The sequence below is a fragment of the Puma concolor genome, chromosome A2 (assembly GCF_028749965.1).
Source record: "Puma concolor isolate L17-30 chromosome A2, mPumCon1.1.hap2, whole genome shotgun sequence".
Taxonomy (NCBI): Eukaryota; Metazoa; Chordata; class Mammalia; order Carnivora; family Felidae; genus Puma; species Puma concolor.
This window is the reverse complement of record NC_141668.1, coordinates 96,786,898-96,813,163: the sequence shown is the minus strand read 5'-3', so window position 1 is coordinate 96,813,163 and position 26,266 is coordinate 96,786,898. Positions and strand designations below refer to the sequence as shown.

Genomic DNA, 26,266 nt, shown 5'->3' with positions numbered 1-26,266 from the left:
ATTCATCTGAGTACTTCTGCAACTCTTTTCTAAACCAAATTAATAACAGTATACTAAACTTATTTCCCCAGTGAAAACTTCTGGCTACTAACAGTGTCACTATATGCAGCTCACTGTCCCCAAGAGCACAGGTCACCACTACACAACCAAGTCCATGATGGCATCTGAGCGAGGAGAATGCAGCTTTCACGGTATGCAAGGGAAAGCAGACACCCTCTAATTGAATGATACTGTTTACACAAGCAATAGAGTATTACATCACTTTCCCTACAAAGAGAAGAGAATGTAAAATTTCAGAAAAGACAGATAGCAATTTCATGTGTTGCTTGTCACCACAGTCCTCTCCAGCATAATAAAACACACATGGAAAAATCCCTTGTAGCAAGCCTGCTGCATAGCCGATTCTCCCTTCGTCTGGGTGGGGCAGGGGGGTGTATGTGTCTGAAGGAAATGATACCTCTCCTTCGCTCACACACCCACTTGCTGCACAGAGAACTTCAAACGGCATTTCTGAGAAGTGTCTGCTGGATGCTGGGGGCATGGAGGCAAGAGGCTGGCAGCGAGCCTCCTGGGTGGTTAGGGAAGAAGGAAGTACCTCCTTCCTACAGATCAAGAAAATGCACAACCACGTTAAGCACAGGACAATCCGGTGTTTAGAGAAACTGCCCTTCTTCATTTTTACCTCCCTCCCCAGAGTCAAGTAAATTGTAGACAAAGACAATACAATTCTGGTAGTGAACGGATCTCAAAAAAGGATTCTTCTAATTTTTCTACTATATTACAAATTACAGCACCTCCTTAGCACGTATGACTTTTGCCACATCCATATAAAGGCATTTTTCTGTACCCATACTTGGAAGCAAATAGACTCCTTTATCTCAACAAAACTTTCAGTGAATGTTACCAGTTACAGAGGTTTTGTAACACGCTTGTATTTCAAATACGGCGTTTTTGTTCCCAACCCAATATACAGACATGTATGCTTATTATTAAAATGCACTCTACAAAATCCCTACTGGGGGGATTTTAGTTCCATTTGGACATCACAACTGAGACATTCTATTCTGTCCACAGCATGTTCACTCACTCCAAGTAAAAATTCTTTCTGGTGTTTCTGATATAAACTGAAAAAGTTCATTATAATTCACACATGAAAAATCTCTTTAACAGTTGGAATCAGAAGTAGTAAGAGTTAACGGTCCAGTCCAGTGGATATACTTTTGCAGGTTTCCATCTGAAAGTCATAACATAACCTTTCATTCTGTGTGTCATTGGTACAGAAGGTTTTTCAAGGCAGGGTTCTTCAGCTTGCAAGATGTTAACCAGATGTACTGTAGAGCCTTCCAGGTCTAAACTATGAAGAGTCTGTTTTCAGTCTGTGTGTTGAATCCTTCATTTGTTTTATTCTTTTATCAAGATCTTCAGGTTTGGGTATTTCTTTTGTTAAAATTATTTTGTTGCTCTCGATTGTTTCTTAAGCTGCGTATTTGCTTAGAGCCAGATTTTGAAACATACTCTTTTTGAACTAAGTAAGGCATACTAATTTAAATTTTGCCATTGAAAAGTATATTTTCAGCAGGAAGATCTCTGCTCCCTATAGCAGGTGCTGGAAGCCCAATCCCAGATGTTCTGATGTGTAAATAGCAAAGAGAGAATTTGAGAAATGGGTGGAGATGCAAGAAAGAGGAAGGCATAAATAAAAAACAGACCTGTCAAAACTTCATTTCACTTGAGTCTATCACTAAAAGCCCTTTCTCAACACTCTGGCCTTTGTTTTCCATTTGTGTGCGTCTATACGCAACCGTTTCTCTGTTTGCAAATGCCACTTCCCAAAACATGGAAACTGTCATAGTACTTGGCCTTAGTGTTCACCTGGCTATTCATTTCCAACAAACCAAACTCTACTCCTACATCGACCAGAGTGATATGTCCTGATATGTTCCAGTTGAGTATGCTGAGATTCAAAACCCTATCTTATAGATGTGGTCATTCCTCTCATCTTTATGGCATAGAAGCTTAGGGTTTAATCAAGGCAGCATGATAAACAGGGCCCAGCTAAAGCTTCGACCTCAGTCTCCACAGTTAAAAAGCTAGTTTTGCCCCTTTTGTTCTTACCCATTTGTTACTTGAAGGGATTTCAGAACACATAGCTTCAACAGGGTTAAAAGGGTGCTTATAAATGTTTTCTCCTTATTTAGCTTGATGTTGGCACAGCCCCTCCATCATTTCAATGAGAGACACATGAGCAGAAAGGCCTTTATAATATAGGCAGAACTTTATAACATGGGCAGCTTCCTTCTCAAATATCCTTTTGCTATCAAACTAATCAGTAGTAAGGGATAATTAAAGCCATACACAGCATAGGGCTGAGTTCTGACTACTTTAACCCCTTCACTACCAGGCCCTTCTACATCTACGCTGACAGAGGAATAGAGAGCATGGCCTTGAAAGGGAGGCGAGCATGGGGGTTAAGGGCACAGGCTCTGAAACCAAAGATACCTGGCTTTTCGTCATGTATCTAGCAATTACAGGATGTGCAGCTAGAAAGTTACTTACCTCTTCAACACACTTCCCCATCTGTAAAGTGAATGATGATGATTGATGATGATTAAGAGTAGAATATCTGTATCATCTGGCCATTGTGAGGATTCAGTAGATAAGGTGCATAAAAGACTCAGCTTAGAGCCTGACACTTAGCTGTTACTACAGTGCCGCACCTGTACTCTATGCATCAGCCAAAGTGAGCCCTTCTCTCCTCACTGAACCCTTGCCCCTTGTCACTGTATTGCCAAGCATTTGCTGGCCCTGCTTTCCCTGGAAGGCCCTTTTCATATACCCCAATATCTACTCCCTGTACTGGCTTCCCGTCTTCTCTAACCTCTGTTCAGATTTTACCCATCCTTAGAGACATATGTCAAGTGCCACTTTTCTATGAAGTTATTTCCTGAACTCATCAGGTTGTAACTCTTACCACCTTGAATCTCCATGATTTTTGTTTTGCTTGTTGTAGAGCATTGAATTCAACATGCTCCTCATTTAATGTCATGTCACAAAGATTGGTTAATGGATAGGGGCATCTGGGTGGCTCAGTTAAGCATCTGACTCTTAGTTTTGGCTCAGGTCATGATCTCACGGTTCATGAGTTCGTCAGGCTCTGTGCTGACAGTCTGCTTGGAATTTTCTTTTCCTCTCTCTCTCTCTCTGTCCTCCCCAGCTCACTCACGCTCTCTCTCAAAATAAATAAATAAACTAAAAAAAAAAAAAAGATTGGTCAATGGATAGTCCCTGTGTTATATTTATTTTCCCTTTTATTCCCAATCCCCATTTCAATTCTCTTCTTCCCACAAAAACCCATAAATATGTATCTTTTCATTAAGTGTTCTTGGGAAATATACACTATTTTTATGCAAGCATGCTAATTTATTTAAATAGATACCATGATAAATTTTACTCTGCTTCTTTTATTGTTCCATGCTGTTTTGTGACCCTTCCATGTGGCTTCTGGTATTTCTAACTGCTGCGTAATACTCTATGATTTGCATTGCCCACACTTCACCTACAATTTTTTTAACGGTTTTTGTTTTTGTTTTTGTTTTTTGAGAGACGGAGAGAGACAGGAAATGAGCAGGGCAGGGGCAGAGAGAGAGGGAGACACAGAATACAAAGCAGGCTACAGGCTCTGAGCTGTCAGCACAGAGCCTCATGTGCAGCTTCAATCGATAACACGAGATCATGACCTGAGCCAAAGTCAGATGTTCAACCGACTGAGCCACCCAGGAACCCCTCACCTACACTTTTGACAATATACTCCTGGCTGCCAGAAATGAGTATGTTCATACACGGCCCCTTATGGCCCTGTTTGGGAATTTTATTGAGATATATACTGAACAGAACAAATGCAGTATCACAGGAAGAGGTAGGCCTATTGACTAAGTAATGCTACACTGTCCTCAGAAGGTCTGCACTGGCGTGCACTCTCACAAAGGTGCGTGTTGGCCTCTATATCCCCACATCTCTGCCAACTTCTGGCTCTATCCAGACTTCTAATTCTTGTTACTTTATTCAGTGCAAATAGACATCACTATTTACATTGGCATATTTCTGCTTACTAATACATTTATTCTTTATGGTTCTATTTTTTTCTTAGACATTTAGCTTACATAGCCTGGAGAATTTTTAAATAAAATACTTGCTTTTTTTCTCTTTACCTTCTGCAAGATCATAAATTCCTCTAAGGTGGTTTGTTTTGTTTTTTGCTCATTTTTGCACTCCCTACAGTGCCTACCACAGCACCTGAGGAGAGACATAAAATATACGTACACAAAAACACACTGCAAGCACGGAACTATGAGTGGATGGGAAAAGTTACAAAGAAAAACGAGTGCTTTGAATTCTAAAATAAGTTGGCTATGGTTCACCCTCTTCTTGCTAAAACCATGATTTCCCTTGGCCAGCTGAAATGAACATGGCAGCACCCATAGGGACGGGTAAGAAGAAGGTGAGGAATTCTAAAGTGGAGATTCTACTGAGATACATACTAATCAGATGTGCAAGTATATTCTCTTCACTATTCACTTTGAGGACCTAATGGAAATTAGACTGGCAGCTTCATCCTGCTAACTCCCAAAGACCTGCTCTTAAACACAGGAGCAACGATTGGTTAAGAAAATGCCCCGTTCGCCAACATCAGTATGTCCTAGAGAGTAAGTAGGCATTTACCAAATGTCCAGTGCAGACAGCTATACTTTCTATGACTTCCCTGGTAAGGACAGAGCAACAGTGGTCTCTCGCTTCCATCGTGAACGCTTGTTGGACGTAGATCACGAAAGCTGCCAAGCCACACATTATGGTGATCAAAACAAGGTCTTTGGAGTCAAACAGACCTGGTTAGAATTTTCACTGCCACACACCAGTTACGTCCTTTTTTTTCCTTCTTCTGACATCAATTTTGTCATCTGCAAAATGTGGGCCATGACACTGGCTTTAAAGGGTTGTTTTAATACCAAATGAAATCATGGTGTAGTGCTTGACAAATGGTGGCTATTTTATTATGCCTGGTATTTCTTCAACTTATTCCACATTATGAAGATTAAAGCAACAGATGAAGGTATGCTGCTAATATCTGAAATAAGTATTGGAAAGAAATGTCTATACCTATGATACGTGATTCAGTGGGAGGTTTCCCCTGCAAAATTGAATTGCATTTGCTGTAGTGGGGAAAATATACTATTTTAAGAAAGGAAGATTTGATTCCAGTTTGAGCCCCAATTATACTACTTCCTGGATGTGGAAATTCAAGCAAGTGAGTCCCTTGACCTCAAACCAGTACCTACCACACTGTCAACAGAGATAATATTATCTACACCACAGAGACACTGTAAAAATTGGATGTAACAATGAATGTGAAAGCACTTTGCAACCTGCAAAGTAGCATAAAATATGTTAAAATCATTGATTTCCAAAGTCTGACAGGCACCTTGGTTATTACTGGCATTTAGTTAGTGCTAAAACAATACCATGTCCTATGATTGAAAATGTCAGGAGCATTTTTCTAGGGATGAAATAATGTTGGCAATTTTTTTTCCATTTACCTTATTGAGAGGTGTTCAACTTCTACTTCGTACTTTGTGAATGAGAAGATTCTGCCTAACATTTGAGACAAAAGGAAAGGAATCACCCTTTCCCTAACTCTATAAGGACTAACAAGAAAAATATCTATTTATAGAGTCAGTAAAGGAGTTTGCTTCTCCAGAACAACGGTTTATTTTAATTTTACGAAAACCGTGAGGCTTGTAAGGGATCCAGTTTCCTTCTTTTTGCTGGCTGATAGAACTCTCGGAAAAAAAATGTGGGGTCACTTCTGAATGTGCTGGAGTGCACAGCATTTTGTATTTTGTGTTCTCAACTCTTCCCAGATAGATTTTATTATATATATATATATATATATATATATATATATATATATATATACTTTTTTTTTGCCCAGATTTTCCTACTTGCTCTTTTACCTTCTTGAGTAAGAAAGTTAAATAAAGACCCAGAACAATCTCAATGATGAGGGAGGGGTGAGTTTGGAGCTTCATAGAGTCTTTTAAAGGAGAGCTACCTTTCACCTGTGTGTCTTCCTTCTGACCCTGGACAGTCCCAGAGCATCTCATTCAGTATTCTTCATCTGCACACCCACTGTACAAGTTCAGGGGTCTTCTGTGTTCAGCGTTTCCTCAAGAAAATATATCTGGTGAGGGGTACCTGGGTGGCTCAGTCGGTTAAGCATCCGACTTGGCTCAGGTTGTGATCTGGTGGTTCGTGACTTCAAGCACCATGTTGGGCTCTGTGCTGACAGCTCAGAGCCTGGAGCCTGCTTTGGATTCTGTGTCTCCCTCTCTCTCTGTCCCTCCAACACTCACACTCCATCTCTCTCTCAAAAATAAATAAACATTAAACAATTTTTTTAAAAAGAAAATCTCTCTGGTGAAATTTCTGTACTTGTTTCTTATCATTCCTTTGTATCGTCAATACTGAGCCTTCAACTTTGTCGTTTGTGTTGTTGAGAATCATTTCTTAAAAAATTTACCCAGATTACTAGCTTCTATATTCTATGCCTTTAATATTCGAAAGGACATGGCCTATCTACATGCAGTGCTTATATAACAAAGGTGTTTATTTTGTTTTACACAGTTTTAACCTCTGACTGGAAACTTAGAGGCAAAACGACCAGCTCTAATTAAAAAAAAAAAAAAAAAAAAAAAAAACAACTTAGTGAGCAAAACTATAATCTTATCTGGTTGAGTATATTTTAGGGAGGAGGAGAGAGGATTATTTTGACTGCAGAGATCATGTCATAAGCCTTCATTTCCTACTGCAGGCTGTGCACAAACTTTAAACTTTTTATATCATTAATATCTCCAGGACATTTATTTGGTAATCAGTAATAATCCTAACATTTGCATCCTTCCAGTTGCTTTCAAACAGAGTACCAAAGTCTAAGCATTAAAAATTACTAATCCTAAGTGGATGAATAGGTGGTAATGATTTCTTACATCAAAAAATACCAAGGCTAGATGATACAACAATAATAATAGTCATTATTGTCATTAATCACAGTAATAAAACTGAACTACCAAAACACAATACATTGTGCTTCACTACAGACACATTCTCTTACTTGATTTATTATGACAACGACATCAATAATAGAATTAAGTTGATCACCTACAGATGAATGTCATTGAGGCTATAGAAGGGTTAAAGTTCATTAGGTAAAGGAAACAGTGTTTTGTAGATATCCTTGATTTTTATTCTAACAACAAAAAAGGAGTACAGAAATTCCAATAGATGTAACAGAGCACACTAAAATGATTCATAATTATTAATTATATAAAACATGTATACATTATTTTCTAAACTTCCCCAAATAGAAATTCCCTTGCTCAGAATGTAGTCAGTCTAAAACTAGACATGCTACTGTGTTTTGGCTGTTTCTTTTTTTTTTCTTTTCTTTTTTTCTTTCTTTCTCTCTCTTTTTTTTTTTTTTTTTTTTTTTTTTTTGAGAGACAGAGAGAGAGCATGTGCAAGTGAGGGAGGGGCAGAAGGAGAGGGAGAAGGAGAATCTTAAGCAGGCTCCATGCCCAGAGCAGAGCCGGACAAGGGACTCGATCTCATAGTCCTGGGATCAAGACTTGAGACAAAATTGAGTCAGATACTTAACCAACTGAGCCACCCAGACACCCCTTGACTCTTTCTTTTTAATCTCCAAAATTCTTAAATGTTCACCACTGATAGTTTCTTATCTGTATTAAACATTATTAGGAAAAGTACTTAATAGTCATTTGGGTTATATTAAGTTCAAAATCGTTAAGATCACTGACAAGAGGCCAATACATCTGAATGTTAGGGGGACCCCACAGTAAACGTTTTATAATGGTTTAGTCAGAGCTGTAGAACCACAAAAATTATTTCTCAAACAAGCACATAGAATTTAGTCTACATCTACATCTAAGATTCTAATGGATGTCTGTTTTCTACTGTTTAAATTACTCCCTCCAAACACCAGAGTTGCACATGGGATGTATCCAGAATTATACTGAAGTTATTAGTGGCTACTTCTGTTAATAAAGATGAAGCTTTTAGGATTAATCAATGAAGCCTAAAAACTACTAAACCACGGTGGGGGGGGGGGATCATGATAAGCTTTAATTGTGGATTTTATAGTTTTACCCCAAACTTTAACAAAAATATGAATAATAGCTTCAAAACCTTTTTTTTTAAATGGCAAAAGTTTCCCATCAGATTCAGTGACCCACATTTATAGGGAATGTAGCTTTCTTGAACCGGGGGCTCCAAGGTCCGCCACGCTGCTCTGGCAAAAGGTACAATTTTACTTCCCAAAGAGAAAACACAGGCTTAAAGGTGCTATGGTATGAAACTGCCAGAAAGAAGTAAAGAAGAGGCTCATTTCTCAAAAAATGTAGAAAGACCAAGACCTGATGATATTATTTGAACTCCTAAATGCAGCCATTCCTGAGACCAAGAATGCCTCCCAGACTTTGACAATGATGTGAATCTCTAATTTCATTCCTTTCTCTTTAATCCATTTTGAATTAGATTTTGGTCACTAACCAATTAAAGAGTCTAAGATGTTGGTACTCATTTTTTTTTTTTTTTAGGCTTGGTAGCTTATTTCCTATTGTTCTGTCAGATGTCACTTAGAGCATAACTGAAACCTTAGAATTTTCTGCTGCTAATTTCCTTGAAAACTAGATAATCTTCTTTGAAATGCATAAAGTAAAGCTAACCAGGCACATTAAAAGAGTCTAAGAAGCTCTCCTTTAGAAGAAAATTTTCCAGCTTCTCTCTTCTCCCCAGGCTGAGAAACACATCCCTCTCTCAGCTCCCACGGCAGCACCCGCATGGTAACTAGTGACTTACGCATCCGCAGACTCCTTGGGGACCAGGACCAGGTCTTTCATCTCTGTATCCCCAGAGCCTAACCAAGTACTTAGCATGTGGCAAGCCTTCAGGAAGTGCTTATTAAGTTAATGGGTCTCAGCACGACACGGATATTTGCCTGGCCCTAGCTGGCTAGCTCACCTCCAAGTCTGAGAATAGCCAACCAAAATTTTCCATTCTCACGTTCGTCACAATTGCCTTGCCTTCTCCTCTTCCCATTAACTAATCATTTTGCCCCCAACCTCATTTTGAGCAAATGAACAAAGCATGAACTCTTTCTGCGTATCTTTTCACCTTCACACCACCCATCTCCCCTTTCTTTCTGCCAATCTCAGGGCATAAAGTGCCTTCTCCTTGGTTCTCTTTCTTCTCCCTTCCCATACCCTGCATGGTCACCATCTTTTTTTTTTTTTTTTAATTTTTTTTAACGTTTATTTATTTTTGAGCCAGAGAGAGACAGAGCATGAACGGGGGAGGGTCAGAGAGAGGGAGACACAGAATCCGAAACAGGCTAAAGGCTCCGAGCTGTCAGCACAGAGCCTGACGCGGGGCTCGAACTCACGGACCGTGAGATCATGACCTGAGCCGAAGTCGGCCGCTTAACCGACTGAGCCACCCAGGCGCCCCAGGTCACCACCTTATTCCACTTGCCATGCTCCTTCTTTCTCCAGAATATGCAACCTCTTCCTCTCGGCTGTCAGTGCCTTCTCTGAAGTGTGCAAGTCTCCCCCATCCTTGATCTAACATCTCCTTTTTTTTTTTTAATCCTTCCAGAAATTATTATTTTTTTTTCAACGTTTTATTTATTTTTGGGACAGAGAGAGACAGAGCATGAACGGGGGAGGGGCAGAGAGAGAGGGAGACACAGAATCGGAAACAGGCTCCAGGCTCCGAGCCATCAGCCCAGAGCCCGACGCGGGGCTCGAACTCACGGAGCGCGAGATCGTGACCTGGCTGAAGTCGGACGCTTAACCGACTGCGCCACCTAGGCGCCCCTATTTTTTTAATATATGAAATTTATTGTCAAATTGGTTTCCATACAACACCCAGTGCTCATCCCAAAAGATGCCCTCTTCAATGCCCATCACCTACCCTCCCTCCCACCCCCCATCAACCCTCAGTTTGTTCTCAGTTTTGTTTTTTTTTTCAACGTTTATTTATTTTTTTTGGGACAGAGAGAGACAGAGCATGAACGGGGGAGGGGCAGAGAGAGAGGGAGACACAGAATCGGAAACAGGCTCCAGGCTCTGAGCCATCAGCCCAGAGCCCGACGCGGGGCTCGAACTCACGGACCGCGAGATCGTGACCTGGCTAAAGTCGGACGCTTAACCGACTGCGCCACCCAGGCGCCCCTGTTCTCAGTTTTTAAGAGTCTCTTATAACATCTCCTTTTAATCATCCCTCTGACCTTCCATTCACAGCCAAGCTCCTGGAAAGATTGATCCAATGGGTTCACTCACTCCCATGAATACCTAAACCCCAATGCTAGGAGCGCCCTGCCTCTCCCATTCCACAGAAATCTTTCTGAATAAACAACACCTGTCAAGCACTTGTACAACTTTGCAAACTATTTGGTCACTGATGTGGGGTTCCTATGAACTTTAGTTACTTGGCAATAATATTAAAATAAAACTCTGTGTTATAATGTTTCCCTAAAATGGGGAAGTCAAGCCATAGTGCTAACGGCAAAAGGATAACATAACTGAGTATTTTGTTAGTGTAGATCTGCTATCAATGTATTCGTAGATAACAGTGCTATTGTAAACCTGGATTCCATATACAGTGTGAGAGTCATAAATATAAGTAATACTGTATGCACAAAATTATTTCTAAATCATAAAAATTTGGGGGTGCCGGGGTGGCTTAGTCAGTTGAGCGTCCGACTTCTGCTCAGGTCATGATCTCATGGCTCATGGGTTTGAGCCCTGCATCGGGCTCTGTGATGACAGCTCAGAGCCTGGAGCCTGCTTCCAATTCTGTGTCTCCCTCTCTCTCTGCCCTCCCCTGCTCATGCTCTGTCTCTTTCAAAATAAACAAAGATTTAAAAATTTGTTTAAAATAAATAAGTAAATTATAAGAATTTTAAAACAAAATCTTTTTTAAAGCATCTTAATATCTAGATAAGTGATAATCAGAATATTACATTTAAATGTATACAAATTTGTTCTCACATCAAAAATTTAATCTATAGAGAACGGTTGCTCACAAAATATTTTAAAATATTCACAAATCATTCAAATAATTATATTTAAAATCATCGCAGTTTTGGAATGAATCCCTTTGTGATCAACTGTCACCCACAAATTATAAAAACATGTTAAGAAAAAGAAAGAGTAGGCGAAACTTATGGTTGAAAACATCTTATTTCTTAAAAACATGTTTACCATTAAGATGGCATCAATAATTTTTTAACTGTGACTAAAGGTTTTGGGAAATTACTGAAAATCAGAATGGAAGATAAAATTGTTTTAACTTAAGAAATAAGTTTTTGATTCTGACAAATTTGCCCAAATTCCATATAAAATCACTGGCATAACAAAGATCAAATTCCTACTGAATACCATTAATGAGATTTAATGTTCTTCAGTCTATTCAATATCAGATGTGACAATAGGTACACCCCAAAAACAGAATCTATTTGTATAAGATACAGGCAATTGACATCAGAAACCATACTAAGGAAAGACCTTGGAGAATAGTGGGATCATCCAACTAAATTTTTTTTTAATTGCACCAATTCAAAATTATTTTCCTAAAACTTTAAACCAGGTCTAATACCATGCCATTAACACACATACACATTTTGCTGCAAAATTTAAGTGTATTTACTCTGTCTTACATGTCTTTTGGATTGAGAAGTGGTAAAGTTTCAGAGGAGACGGCAAGAACTGGAAAGCGTTCCCAATATTATCAGCTCCTTGTGTGCATCTGCAGAGATTGGCCATTTGTCAAAATATCAACAAGTAGAGATTAATAATGTGCAAGAAGCTACATAATTCTTAGAAATGTGCTGGACTTGCACCCTAGTGCATTATTAGGTGTGATCGAAACATTCCAAAAGCTATGAAAACATCGGATGTTGTAGAAAATGATTTTTCAATCAAACAAATAGGTGGCTGATAAATCAAAGGATTTAGTGATAGTGTTGTACAAATCTGAATTTACTTTGGGTTTAAAATTTCTTTATCATATGCTGAGTCTTTAGAAAGACTTCTTTCTAAAAAGGTTAAACACAGAATTACACGTATTTTCTTACTTTCAAAATTAGAAGTGATTCTTCAGCTAAATTTCAAAATGGATTTTGCAAAAGAGTGGAAAGCACATAAAAAGTATTCTCTACAAACATGTAAAAATCAACAAAACCATCTTCTTAGATAGGACAAGATTATAGTTTTTTGATTTAGGTATTTCTCCACAGCTCCCATAAAAAAGATAAATACTGATATTTAATTACTATTCTGAAATATGTATTGCTTATATTGGATGCAATATTATTCCAACTTAAATTTTACCTTTCAAGGCCAATAATTTGAGCAAAATGAAAGAGCTACCCTTTAAAAGAAATAAACGCTGAAACAATTGAAGATTTGCAAAAACTCTGTAGATGATACAAACATGATTCACAGATTTTAATTTTACTGATAACATAAGATTAAATGTTTTACAGTTGAATTACCTTTACACATTCTGGCTCTTTATTTATTTATTTATTTATTTATTTATTTATTTATTTATTTTTTACCGTTTATTTATTTTTGAGACAGAGAGAGACAGAGCATGAATGGGGCAGGGGCAGAGAGAGAGGGAGACACAGAATCAGGCTCTGAGCCATCAGCCCAGAGCCTGACGCGGGACTCGAACTCACAGACCATGAGATCGTGACCTGAGCTGAAGTCGGAAGCTTAACCGACTGAGCCACCCAGGCGCCCCAGGCTCTTTGTTTATTTAATACAAACTTCATAGTAATGCACCCTGCATTTCATGGCTATTGCATAGTATATTACTTTAGCTTGTACATATATAGTTATTACATAGCAACTCATATTCTATTCTGAATTATCTGAAAAAATTTTGGAGTTTGAGGGGACAGTTTATCAAGAGACTTAGTAGCATGTCACAAATTTTAAAACACAGAAATTGTTAACCAACTCAACTGAACTTAAAGATAGCTATTCTATTCATTCATATGAGCTGAGAGAAGTGATGATGTGATATTGATTTAGTTCCATCATAATTAAAATACTGTTATAATTCACATTGTAACATTTATTTATAGGTCCAAAAGCTTTATTGTTGTGGAACAATATTGATACTATTGTTTGGATGAGATAACGGAATCAGTATGTTACTTTATGAAAATCCTCTCTTAATATTAAAAAAAAAACAACCTTATTTTGTCAAATGTTAACATGAAATGTCTTCTAAAACCTCTTGCATGCTTACTTAGGATCAAATCTGGAGAATTCAATCCTACAAATTAAAAGTAATCTGAGACCACACACACACATACGTGCACGCACACGCACACACACACTCAGTTTGGGGTGTCACGCTTGAAATGTTTCTATTTTTTAATGTCTATTTATTTTTGAGAGAGAGAGAGACAGAGAGAGAGTGTGAATGGGGGAGGGGCAGAGAGAGACAGACACACACAGAATCTGAAGTGGGCTCCAGGCTCTGAGCTGTCAACACAGAGCCCGACGCAGGGCTCAAGCTCACAAACCGACATCATGACCTGAGCTGAAGTCGGAGGCTTAACCGACTGAGCCACTCAGGCGTCCCTTACACGAAATGTTTCTTAATCTTTCCTGATTTGGTCCCTTTAAGAACATAAGGAGTCCTATAGGTTCCCTCCCTCCATTCCAGACATATTATATACACACAGACCCCTGGCTAAAGCCTAACATGGGAACGCTCCTAAGGAAAATGGGCCCCAGGTTAGTCAATTTTTCTTCAAACAAGATGATTTTCCTCTTGTGGTCCCCAAAGGATCATAAGACATAGTTTAGTTTTGTTTTGACTTGTTTTGTATTGTTGTAAGAATTCTAAAATAAATTCTTCTAGTGTTTCTCCTGTGGTAAAGTCACTAGAAGACATCAAACCGTTTTGGTTGGATCCTTATTCCTGAAGAAACCATGCACAGATTTTAAACAACCTCATAAAAATCCACATGAGACCACCCGTCCAGTCTGCCCCATTCCTTAGACCCATTCCCTCGGCTGTTTGATCTCATCTCTCAGGCTTTTAGAAGGAGGATATTCAGAAGGACTAGCTAAAGACTGTCCCATACATGTGGCAGAAACATATTTTTAAAATTTCACATGCTCAGTACAAACTGTAAGCACATCACTGTGGAGGTGACTGGGAACTTCTTCCTTGTTATAATAAGAGCAAGAACCATTATTATTATTATTATTATTATTATTATTACATTTTTGATTAGTTTAATTTTCTAAACAACCACAAAGCAATTCTAATTTAATTCTTTCTCACATGTTATGGATAATTATATCGTGGGGGGGGGGGGGAAGAGGCCACGAAGAGACTAAAAAAAAAAAAAAAAATCCTGTGACCTCCTCGGCTGCATCACTGAATTTGTAGTCAGAAGACCCCCCCCCCCCCCATCTCTGCTGCTTACTGTGTGGCCATAAGCATGTCTAAGTTCCCCAACTCTGCTTCCTCATCATTAAAACAGGCATAATACCACCCACCAGACAGAGTTGTTGTGAGGTTTAAACTAGACAGCTCATAACCTTTCTTCCACTCTAATTTTCAATCCTTACACTAAAGTGTCTCTATACTTCGTCAGCATGCATCTTGTGTTCTAGTCACACCAAACTCCTGAAGCTTCTCTAAAAATGTCATCTTCTGGACACCCGGGTGGCTCAGTCAGTGACGCATCAGACTCAGTTTCAGCTCAGGTCATGATCTCACTGTTTGTGAGTTCAAGCTCCACATTGGGCTCTACACTGACAGGGCAGAGCCTGCTTGGGATTTCCTCTCTCTCTCTCTCTCCCTCTCTTTCTCTCTCTCTCTCTCTCTGTCCCTCCCCTGCTCATGCTCTGTCTTTCTCAAAAATAAATCAATAAGCTTTAAAAAAATGAAAATGCATAATTAAAAAAATAAGTTAAAATGTCATCTTCATTCTTTCCCTTTGTTTCAAAATCCTTCTTCATCTGTTTACTTGGATAGTGTAGATTAATACATCAACACTCAAGAAACCCTTTCCTGACCATCTCCAAGTTGAATGAGCTCATCCTCCAGGCCCCGCGATCAACCTGTACAAATGTAATATTTACCTGTCTATTGGTCCAACTCCCAGACCACACTCTACATCCCTCGAGTTCCTAAACTATGCCCTCCATCTCTTCCATCTCAAATTTTGTACCTAGCACATGCCTAATCCACAGTGCGGGGTGTGGGGGGACTCAATGGATGATTAAATGAACATATGACATACAGAAAAGAATTGGGCTTGGTTTTTGTGATATTAGTAGATTCGGAGTAGGTTAGCACAATCTGAAACTTAAACCCTTAGAGATGACGGAGCCTATGCGTGCCCTGATATCACTTCATTTTTGTGATTTAAACAATAACTGCTGGTCTTCCTGAGATATGTTTTATAAAGAAAATGAAAATCCTCATCAAATGAATCCCACATATGGTCAGCACACTCTCTTAAGAATGTTTTATCTTGTTTGTATTAAGTTAGCATCAAGGTCTTTCAGCTTACAAATCCCATGAAATAGGAAAACTGACATACAAGACTTCAATACACCACAAAGCTAAATTGTAAGCATGCTTTTCTCAGGTTTCAGTGTGGTCACTGAATTCAACTGCTTAGCAGTAGAATTTGAAGGCTTATATATACTTCCTGCTATTGGCCTGTATGATTCTTTATTAAAACAATTATATCTTCGTGCCAAAATGTACATAGTCTCTTTCAAATAACAGTAACGGCAGAGAAAGAAAACTAAATTCAAATAGTCATTTTCTGTAGCTAAAAATTACAGAACTATTCCCAATTTGATAGAAGTTATAATTAGAACCATTCAAAAGGAACAAAAAAATAGCAATAAAGCAAGAAACAAATAAACCCTAAGAGTGAATCACAGTACTTTATACCAAATAAACACATACATCGCTGGGGTTCTTGTGCTAAGGAACTACATGACAAAAGGGTCTGACTGCAGGCAGATGATTACGTGGGCAGAAACATGCGGGATAGAATTTAAAGCAGAGAAATTGGAGTCAGGTGAGCAATTAGGTTAAAAATCTCCAGACAGTGGGACTCTGGGGGCATGTGGTCCGTTGTGGGGCTGAATGAGCTGTGTTTATACTCCGGCATTTCTAGAACTTGGGAAACTCAACCTTTCATGTAGAATGATGATCTTAACTAATACTCAGTGTTGTGGGGTGAAATTTCTGTTCTACAGTTCACCTACTTTACCTTCCTTCACTGGTAATGTTTTCCTTCCAAGTCTCATTCTTACTGATGACACAACAAACAAACAAAAAATCTTTTAACTTGACAACTGAAAGGAAAATTTTTTCCTCCCTCATCCTTCTTCCCAAGGTGGCGTTGTCTGTGTGGAGAGGAGCATCTGGTTCCTGTATCCCCTGGGTTTTCCCTGGCTTCGCTGAGATGTCCTGCAATGTGCCGTCTGCTGGGAATCCTCTGTTAGTGAGACTGATTTCTCTGACCTGGTTTTTGATGGTGTCGGCCTGGTACCCACTGCTGATGGCCATGAAGCTTGCCTTCCCTCCATTCTGCATCCTCCAGCACCTGGCCCTTTGGTCCACTTGTCCTCTCAGAATGGGAACGGTGGAGAGCAAATGGGGAAGAAGAAGCTTTCAGCTGCTTTCTCTGCTGGACATCTTGCCACGACGAAGGGTCTGCAACTTTCCCAGGCTTTTCCCAAGTGAAAGGGAATACTGACTGCCGAATTCAGACAGATTTATTAATATTTAATTCTCCCCTCCCAGTTTCAAGATCCCACCATACGGTCACAGGATGCGGAAGTGAAAATGTTCTGTCACCTTTCTGGACCTACTTCTCTTCCAGTGATTCTCTCCAGTCCTGTGACATTTGCTCCTTCTCATATGGTGGGAACGCCCATGAGTTCTGATCTGTGCTCTGCTCTGCTCTTTTCTGCTCCACGACCCCTCCTCCAGGTTCTGATTTATAAGAAAACCATTACATACGCCCCTCTTTTTTTTCTTCCTCAAAAAAGAATGGCTTCTGCAAATAAAAGGTGCTTACATAGCAAGACTATGATCTTGCTATCGATGCGACAAATTCTATTTGGAAGTTCAAAGCCGCATTATAACTCTGCTGTTCTCAGCTGGGTCTTTCCTTCCCAAGAAATAATGGGTGTTATTGATTTAATGAGGCAGGAGAATCAAGGCACAAGTAGGAACTTGTCATTAGGAATCCAAATACATCATTTTATTATCTCCAAAGTATCTTCAATGTGCATCTCAAGTCCAAATATACAAACAGTTCAGAAGAACTCATTTCTATGAAGTTATATTTATTTTTTTTTTTTTTAAATTTTTTTTTCAACGTTTATTTATTTTTGGGACAGAGAGAGACAGAGCATGAACGGGGGAGGGGCAGAGAGAGAGGGAGACACAGAATCGGAAACAGGCTCCAGGCTCTGAGCCATCAGCCCAGAGCCCGACGCGGGGCTCGAACTCACGGACCGCGAGATCGTGACCTGGCTGAAGTCGGACGCTTAACCGACTGCGCCACCCAGGCGCCCCTATGAAGTTATATTTAACTTGAGCCATTCTTAATGGTTTCAATAGAATTAACAAGTTGTGCTTTTTTGTGCAAACTTTTCATTCATCAGAGAAAACAGAACAGAAATAAAAATCACAGATCTCACTAAACAAAAAACTCCAAAGTCTACTGGCCTAAAAGAATTTCCCATTGTTAATGTGTGGGGCAATTACTGTAAAAGAAGATGGTTTCTAACATGGAGAAACAGAACTCATGACCAAAATATCACTTATTTGATTCTCATAAGGATGGTTCTGAATTTATAATATTGGAGCCATATTAACTCTCTACCATTCCCAATGATATTCTAAATAGCCATTGACAGGGAGGTTGTCATAATCTTCCTTCTCTGGGAGAAATAAGTAACCAAACCAGGAAGTCCAACAAAGTAAGTGATAAAAGCTAACATTGACGGACTCTGCTATTCTGTGCCAGAAACTGCTCTAAGGCCAGTACGTGTGTTATTTATTCTTTGCCATCGTGTTTCGAGGTACGTGTCCTCATTTTGAGTTGACGAATTAGGAAATGGAAGCACAGAAAGGTGAGTGGCTTTCTCAGCAGCACTCAGTAAATAAGTAGTGGAGTCAGAACTTGAACTCGGGCAGACTCATCCAACCCCTGTGTTATTGCTGCCTCACAGGCGAGGAAACGTGAGGGCACTGAATGTGACAGGTAAAAAGAAAAGAACGAGGCACAAATGGCTCTGCTATCTTTATAAGGACAAAAGAAGGGACTGAGATTCCATATTAGAGTTGGCATGCCTAATAATTCCCAGAACCATATGTTTCAAATGACCTGATCATTGGGTCTTTCGTTTCTGATCATTTGACATTTTTAAGCATGAATCATCGAATGAAAAATATTACAGGGCTTTCTTTTGAACACATTGTTTATTTGTCACCAAGAGATCTCAGATATACTTTAAACAAATTCCTTCTCTAAAGGAAAGACTACATACCCTCATGAATGGCATAATCCAAAAATAGAAATTATTTAAAACAGCTCTAACACCTTTTCTAAATTTCCTACATTGTGAAATGACAGCAGTGTCTCCCTTTCAACACTGCCTTCTAGTCAATGTAAAAAGAAATAAACCATCCCCACATGCTCATATTTGGTGTTTACTTTTCCGTCAGTCATCTAAAACGGGACGCAGGAAAAGGGATGTGTCTGTCTCTGTTAGAGAGAGAAGAAAAGTGAAGGAAAGAAAATCTAATGCAACAAGAGAGTTGCCAGATTTGGAACTGATTGAAAGAGTTTCGTGTCACCAAACATTTTTCAAAGACCGATCAATCTGCAACTCTTTTTATAAACCAACCTGTAATGACTGGTGTTTCCACACATTTTCTTCACACAGTTGCTTCTGAGTTTGGCAGTGCCTTTGATTTGAAAACGAATTTCAAACTTTAGATGATCACACAGAACCTTTTTGGCATCACGGAAAAGAATATTTAGATCATAAAGACTTAAAGGAATGTAAGCTAGAGTTCCAAGTAGTTTAAACTTTCATTACAGAGATGCCGAAAGCCACATTGCTCTGCTTACACAAGTATGTTTATAAGTGATGCCATTTGTAACTCTGACTAATTAAATGAGAATTTAAAAGGGTGTGAGAAAGAAAGGCACGTATTTAAAATTAATATTAAGTGAAAAATATAAATTCTGCAGTATAGCAAATACCAAGAGAGACCCAAGCATCACCATGAGATTGCTCCTATTCACATCTTCTGGCATCAAGGGAAAACCACCTTGGAAAAACCAACAAATCCTTAAAATAACAGAGAAGTGCCAGCACTAACAGTGGTATACTTAGTAATCCCTGGGAAAATTCAAAGAAAGTAGAGTAATGAAATTTGTCACCTGCTGACTGGTTTCTGCTGCTTCAGAAAACAAAGAGCCCAGCAGACCAGGGTTCAGAATGTACAGCCAGAAAAGAAGGGAATTCCTAACTGCAAAGTAACTGACTCCATTATGAATACAAATCTCATTAACCTTCCTCCCAGTCCCCAAACCGCTGGTTCTCAAAAACTTAGTCCCCAGACGGCAGCATCAACATCTTCTGGGAACTTGCTACAGACACAAATTCTCAGGCTCCACCTAAGACCAGCTGAATCAAAACTCTGGGGATAAGGCCTGGTAATCTGTGTTTTCATCAACCCAAAAGATTATCTTAATGCACACTAAAGTTTGAGATCCACTGCCTGGAATGGCACCACACGATCCGTAAAAAGTAGAGATGCCCGTCTTCAGTCTGTGAGTCTTAACAGTTCATAGTTACTGAGGGCTTCACTGCGAGCAAAGCCTCTTCATGACACATACATATATATATATATATATATATATATATATATATATAATGTGTTATATATATATATATGTCTTTATGACTTATATGTATTACTTAGATTCACCCATGTAATCCTTATGGGCAACTTTGTAACTGCTATGCCCATGCAACTCACCAGCTCAACAGGGCACAGTGAAATTAAGTCCTAAGAAAAGCCAGTGCTACTATGAAAACAGTAAGTTTCTTGAATGTCCAGCTACCGGTAGATGCAGAGGCAAAAGCAGAGGAACGAAGAGAGAATTTTCATGTGTCTCTACAGCAACATTTACAGCTAAAAAAATCTTCATAATATTTTGAAATTTCTTTTGAAAGACAAACAGGTCAAGGTCTAGTCTTTTCCCCTTCCCCTGCAGAATGGGATCTGGACCGAGTGCAGCTAGCCAGACACAGTGAGTAGTAGTTTTGGTGGTAAGTGAGGTGGCAGGCACCATACTACACTGTCCTCAAGTCTGACCAGCACATTCCTCAAATACCGTCTTTTCCATCCCCACGGCCAGCTCCACAGCCTTAGGAAATCAATGGATATTCTTAGCATCACTGGACAGGAAACATAAAATAATTCATTTCTGATCACTTGACATTTTTAAGCATAAATCATCTAATGAAAAAATTAGATGAAAATAAAGAAACAAAACATGATGGGGTCGAAGTGTTTAAATGACAGCTAAAATTGGGGGGGGGATAGCAGCCTCTTTTTATCCCCTTATTTAGTTCTGTTACCTCTTTTAGTGATCTAGGCTTGAAACCTTGAGGTCTTTTCGAGCATTCCTTTCTCTTTATACTCTCATCCAAGAAATCGCCAAAGGCTAACAGGATTTTGCTCAGACTCTTGTATATGTCACTTGCTTCCCATTCCAATTTCCCTTACTTTATCTCAGGACCTTATTATCTCTTCCTAGATTACCACAGCGGTGTCTGACCTCCCGATACTTATCATGGAGACAGCTCTCAAATAAAGCCACTTTTATCACGACACTTCCCTGCTCAAAACCCATCCAAAATACTCCGTTACTGACAAGGTAAAGTCCAAACTCCTTAAACATAAATATAAGCATCTTCACAGCTTGGCTCCAGCTTTATCTCCAATGGTTTCTTTTTGTGAATCCTAAATTTGAATCACAGTTGTATATTCACTGTCTCCAAAACATTTCATGGATGTTCCAGTAACTGTTCTTCATCCCTCTTCACAGCTTCAGACAAACAATAATGTATGTAAAATGCAAAGTGAGAACAGGCATTAAGGCATGGAATACATTAATGTCTGTTTACTATCCCAGATTTAATTACAGACTAGTGCTTCCAATTTTATTATTCTGCCATATTGAATTTATAGCCATTAGAAGAAAATAATAAGTGTCTAAAGATTTAACATAGGTCTTTGGTTAGCCTATATGGCAGCATTTGGATTAAATATGAAGCCTGCACTTTCAGATGCCAAAGATAAAAATGTTGATATAGGAAGAGGGCTTCTACTCTAGAGTCCTGAGGTCATGAGGTGAAGCAAACATCCAACACCCTCCTTCTTCTCTCCACAGAACCACCACCAAGGAAGTTTTCCTGGGATTTGACCAGATCTGTCGCTGAAGGAACAGGATTTCCTATTTATCCTTAGGGAGTAACCATCCAACTACCAAAACCATTCAACAGAGTCCTTCAACTCTAACTAACAAGAATCACCAACATTTAAGGGAGATCAATGGAATGATAAAAAGGTTCCAAACAGAACAAATCCCTATGAAAAAAGAATTTCTGAAAGAAATAAAAAGAACTTTTCAAAGGACCGTAATTATTATAATCAACAAAACTAAAGAAAATATTGCATTCTTTAAAAAAAAAACATTGTGGATATGAAAGAAGAATAGGAAGGAAAAGGAAGAGAAGGAAGAAAAGAGTTAGCATTTTTGGAAATTGAAAGCAATGTGGCTGAAATAAAACAAATCAATAGATGAGTAAACAATAAAGTGGATATGAATGGGAATATGAGTAAAGTTTCAATTAATGATTCAGAAGATCATAAGAAATCTTCCAGAGTAGAGTAAAAGGGACAAAAAATTGGCCTTAGCAAAAACATTAAGAAAAAAAAAAAAAACATAAGGAATCAAAGCATGTAGTGTAAGAAACAAAATTAGCATTCTTTACCAACAGTCTGATGTCTAGCAAAACATTTAGAAAATTATTAAAATAAATATGAGTTGACTAAGCCAGATGGAAACAATGTCAACATAAAATCAGTAGCTATCTTACATGCTAACAGTCACAAATTAGAAGATGAAACCCATAAAGATTTCATTCAGAATTCAAATAACACTCATATAATAACTAAGAATAAAGATCAAGTAAATGTGCAAAAGATATTTTTAGAATAACTGTCAATCTTATGAAGGACACATAATAAAGCTTAAATCCTAGAGAATATCATGTTTCTGGGTAGGAAGATTCAATATTGTAAAAGTGTGAATTTGCCCCAAATTAATTTATAAATTAAAGAAAATCCTTCATTATACTAAAATCTATGTAAAATACATTCATGAAATGAACAAAATCATTTCTTAAAAAGAAGAAAATTTAGCCTGACATACTATGCAAATACAGTATTTAAAAATCAGCAAGTAATCTAGAGATACATAGACTGGACAGTAAACAGAATAGAGAATCCAGAAAAAGATCCATGCATACATGAAATTTATCATGCTAATGGTAATATTTCAAACCAACAGGAAAAAAAAAGACTAACAACAATAAATGACATTGGGATACATAGCTTTTTACTTAGTTAAAAAAAAAAAACTAAGTTATATTATTATCTTATCCCACACCATAGACAAAAATTCTTGATATAATAAACAGCTAAAAACAAAGCTATAAAATGTCAGAGAAATAATGAACTTTAATTACTTTGAGAGGGCAGACCTTTTTACATAAGACACAAAGCTCAGTCTCCATAAAGGAAAAAAAAAAAAACCCGACTTATTCAACTACACTAAAAACCAAATATTATATTTGGCAAAAAATAAATAAGTTTTTAAAAAAATTTTTTTTACATTTTTATTTTATTTATTTTTGAGAGAGAGAGAGCACAAGCAGGGGAGGAGCAGAGAGAGACAGGGAGACACAAAATCCCAAGCAGGCTCCAGGTTCTGAGCTGTCAGCACAGAGCCCGACGTGGGGCTCGAACCCACAAACTGTGAGATCATGACCTGAGCCGAAGTCAGTCGCTTAACTGACTGAGACGCCCAGGTGCCCCAATAAATTTTTTTTTTTTAACGCATAAAGCTAAAAGGCCAGCATCACTCAGGAAACAAGTTTACTGTTTATAACTAGAAAAAAGGATTAAGATCCATAACATACAAAGTTAAGAACCTCTTAAAATCTAAAAGAAAAATGGGCAAAGGATTTTAACAGGACAAATGGACAGAAAAGTTCTCATTCTCATTTTTAATCTAGGAATCAAAGAGCTAGTGCTAATGTTAATGAAATGCAAATGCCACCGCTTTTTGAGTCACAGGAGTGAAAGCTGCAAAGATGGATGTCCTCTAGTATTGGTGATGGTGTGAGAAAACCATTCTCCATTCAACGTTGATTGGAGTACAAATCAGCACAGCCCTCTGAGAAGCATTTTGGTTGTTTTTACTGAAATTTAAATTGTGCTTACTTGCTCTGCCAGAATTAATACTTCAAGGAATTTATTCTAGAAAAACTTGCACATTGTCTTACTCCATGCATCTAAACATTTCAAGCCACATAAGCGCCATCTAAAAAATTTTGTTATTCCCGTATACCAAATGTGCATCGTTTAAAAATCATTTGATATTTAAATAATTAATCATTAATATAACGTAATATATAAATAATTAACGATTTTAAAACAATTAAAATCATTCTTTAAAAACACCGACTACATTCCTTCCCATTGCACAATTACCCTTAACCATTGCATAATATTTACATGGAAATTCTCTGCCTCTATTTTTAGATACTATGTGCAACTTCATTGGGTCCGCTGAGTCAATAATTGTTCTGGGCTGCAGACCACTGCCATAGGCAAAACAATAACCCCTCAAAGATGTCCACACCCTAATCCCCAGAAACTGTGAATGTGTTATTTTACATAGCAATAAGGGCCTTCTGAGTGTGATTAAATCAGCAGGTTTGAGATGGGGTGATTACCCTGGGTAACCTGGGTGGGCCCAGTACAATTACAAGAGTCCTTTTAACAGCAAAAGGAAGGCAGAAGAATCTGTTTCAAAGTGAGGTGTATAACAAAAGGAAAGACTCAAATGTCCATTGCTGTCTTTAAAAGGTGGAAGGAGACCATGAGAGAAAGAATATGGACAGTTTCTAGAAGCTGGTAAAGGCAAGGGAATTAATTCTCCCCTAGAGCCTCCATAGGAATTTAACCCTGCAGACATCTTGATTTTTAGCCCAGTGAGACCTATTTCAGATTTCAGACCCGCAGAATTATAATAAATATGTATTGTTTTAGTATGTAAAAAAAATTGTTTTAGCAATAATAGAAAACCAATACAATCAGACACTGTTACAAATACTAAGATATCCTCCTGCCTTTGAGATCACAGTCCTTCCAGTGGAGGAAATAGATATAAATTACAATTCTTAAGATACATATTTTTAAAAAAATTTTTTTTCAACGTTTATTTATTTTTGGGACAGAGAGAGACAGAGCATGAACGGGGGAGGGGCAGAGAGAGAGGGAGACACAGAATCGGAAACAGGCTCCAGGCTCTGAGCCATCAGCCCAGAGCCTGACGCGGGGCTCGAACTCACGGACCGCGAGATCATGACCTGGCTGAAGTCGGACGCTTAACCGACTGCGCCACCCAGGCGCCCCCTTAAGATACATATTAAATGTCAAAGATATAAGACTTTCTGATTCTTTTTAATGATGCATAGTTTCATTATATCTGCTGATAGTCTCACTTTAGAAATCTGTAGATGTCTGCATGGTACATAAAATTGATTTTGGTGGTTTGTTATTATTGACCGAAAGTAAATAAACTTACAACTTTGTCCTAAATATCTTAGTCTTTGCTATTAGGACATTCTTCACATCTTTCTGAATTCTATAGATAATGTCATAAAATTATTTATTATTAAAATAGGGATAAAGGGACATTCACTTTCTATATTTCATACCCAGCTTCACTTAAGAGTTTGGCAACATTGGTTGCCTAGGTGGCTCAGTCAGTTAAACATCCAACTCTTGGTTTCAGCTCCGGGCATGATCTCAGGGTTTGAGTTTGAGCCGCTGTTGGGCTCTGCTGCTGGCAGCATAGAGCCTGCTTGGGCTTCTCTCTCTCACTCTCTCTCTCTCTGCCCCTCCCTCGCTCGCTCTCTCTGTTTCTCTCAAAACAAATAAATAATTTAGAAAAAAAAAGAGTCTGGCACACATTAATTATAATACATTATTGAGCATCTATGCATAAAATATAGTTTAATAGATATTGAATCCTGAAATTTTTAGAAAGTAAACAAAATGTGTCAGTTAGAACTTCTTAAATGGAATTTAATAAATAAACCACATGGGAATTTACTCCTGGGGAAGAGAATTGCTGGCATTGCCCCCAGGTGTTACGGCCAGCTGCACCTGCAACAGTAGTGTGAACCTGCCCGCAGCAGGGACAGAAAATGATTAGCAAATAAATGCACAAATAGGAAGAACTTTGTTAGCTTGGAATTTGAAGGTTCTTCCTAGAGTAACTTCCAGTAGGTCTACTCACCAGCCACAACTAAAAGGAAAAAGGACAACTCAGTCTAGTTACTCCCTTGATGGAAAATTTCAAATATTTATGAGATGCTTTCCCTTGTGGTATATTTAACATTCCCTACACAAAATTTTCTCCAAATTAAGTTGTTTTTATGCGACTTTCAGTATCAGTCAGGGTCAAGTCAAGAGACAGAAAGCACACCATTTCTCTTTTCAGAGACAATCCAATAAGAATTCCCCCCAAAGTTGTTAGCAAGGTAACTGAACGGATAAAAAGAGAACTCTAGGGCCACCTGGGTGGTTCAGTCCGTTGAGCATCCGACTTTGGCTCAGGTCATGATCTCACGGTTCGTGAGTTTGAGCCCCGCCCTGTGGGGCTTGCTGCTGTCAGCGCAGACCCCACTTTGGATCCTCCATACCACCCTTGCCCCCGCTCTCTGCCCCTCCCTTGCTCACACTC

At 38.5% G+C, this 26,266-nt stretch overlaps 1 protein-coding gene across 4 annotated transcripts in view; it reads right to left on the bottom strand.

Annotated features, from left to right (window-relative positions):
- The window catches only part of SUGCT (succinyl-CoA:glutarate-CoA transferase), a 781,793-nt gene that overhangs the window by 319,402 nt on the left and 436,125 nt on the right, over positions 1 to 26,266 (bottom strand). The window contains exon 13 of one of the 4 annotated variants that reach the window (XM_086697016.1): positions 11,351 to 11,877. The exons of the other annotated variants lie outside the window; for them this stretch is intronic. Coding sequence (XP_086553142.1) covers positions 11,860 to 11,877 — 18 coding nt within the window. The 3' untranslated portion in view covers positions 11,351 to 11,859. Of the gene's footprint in view, positions 1 to 11,350; positions 11,878 to 26,266 lie in introns of those variants that run through there. 4 annotated transcript variants of the gene reach the window in all.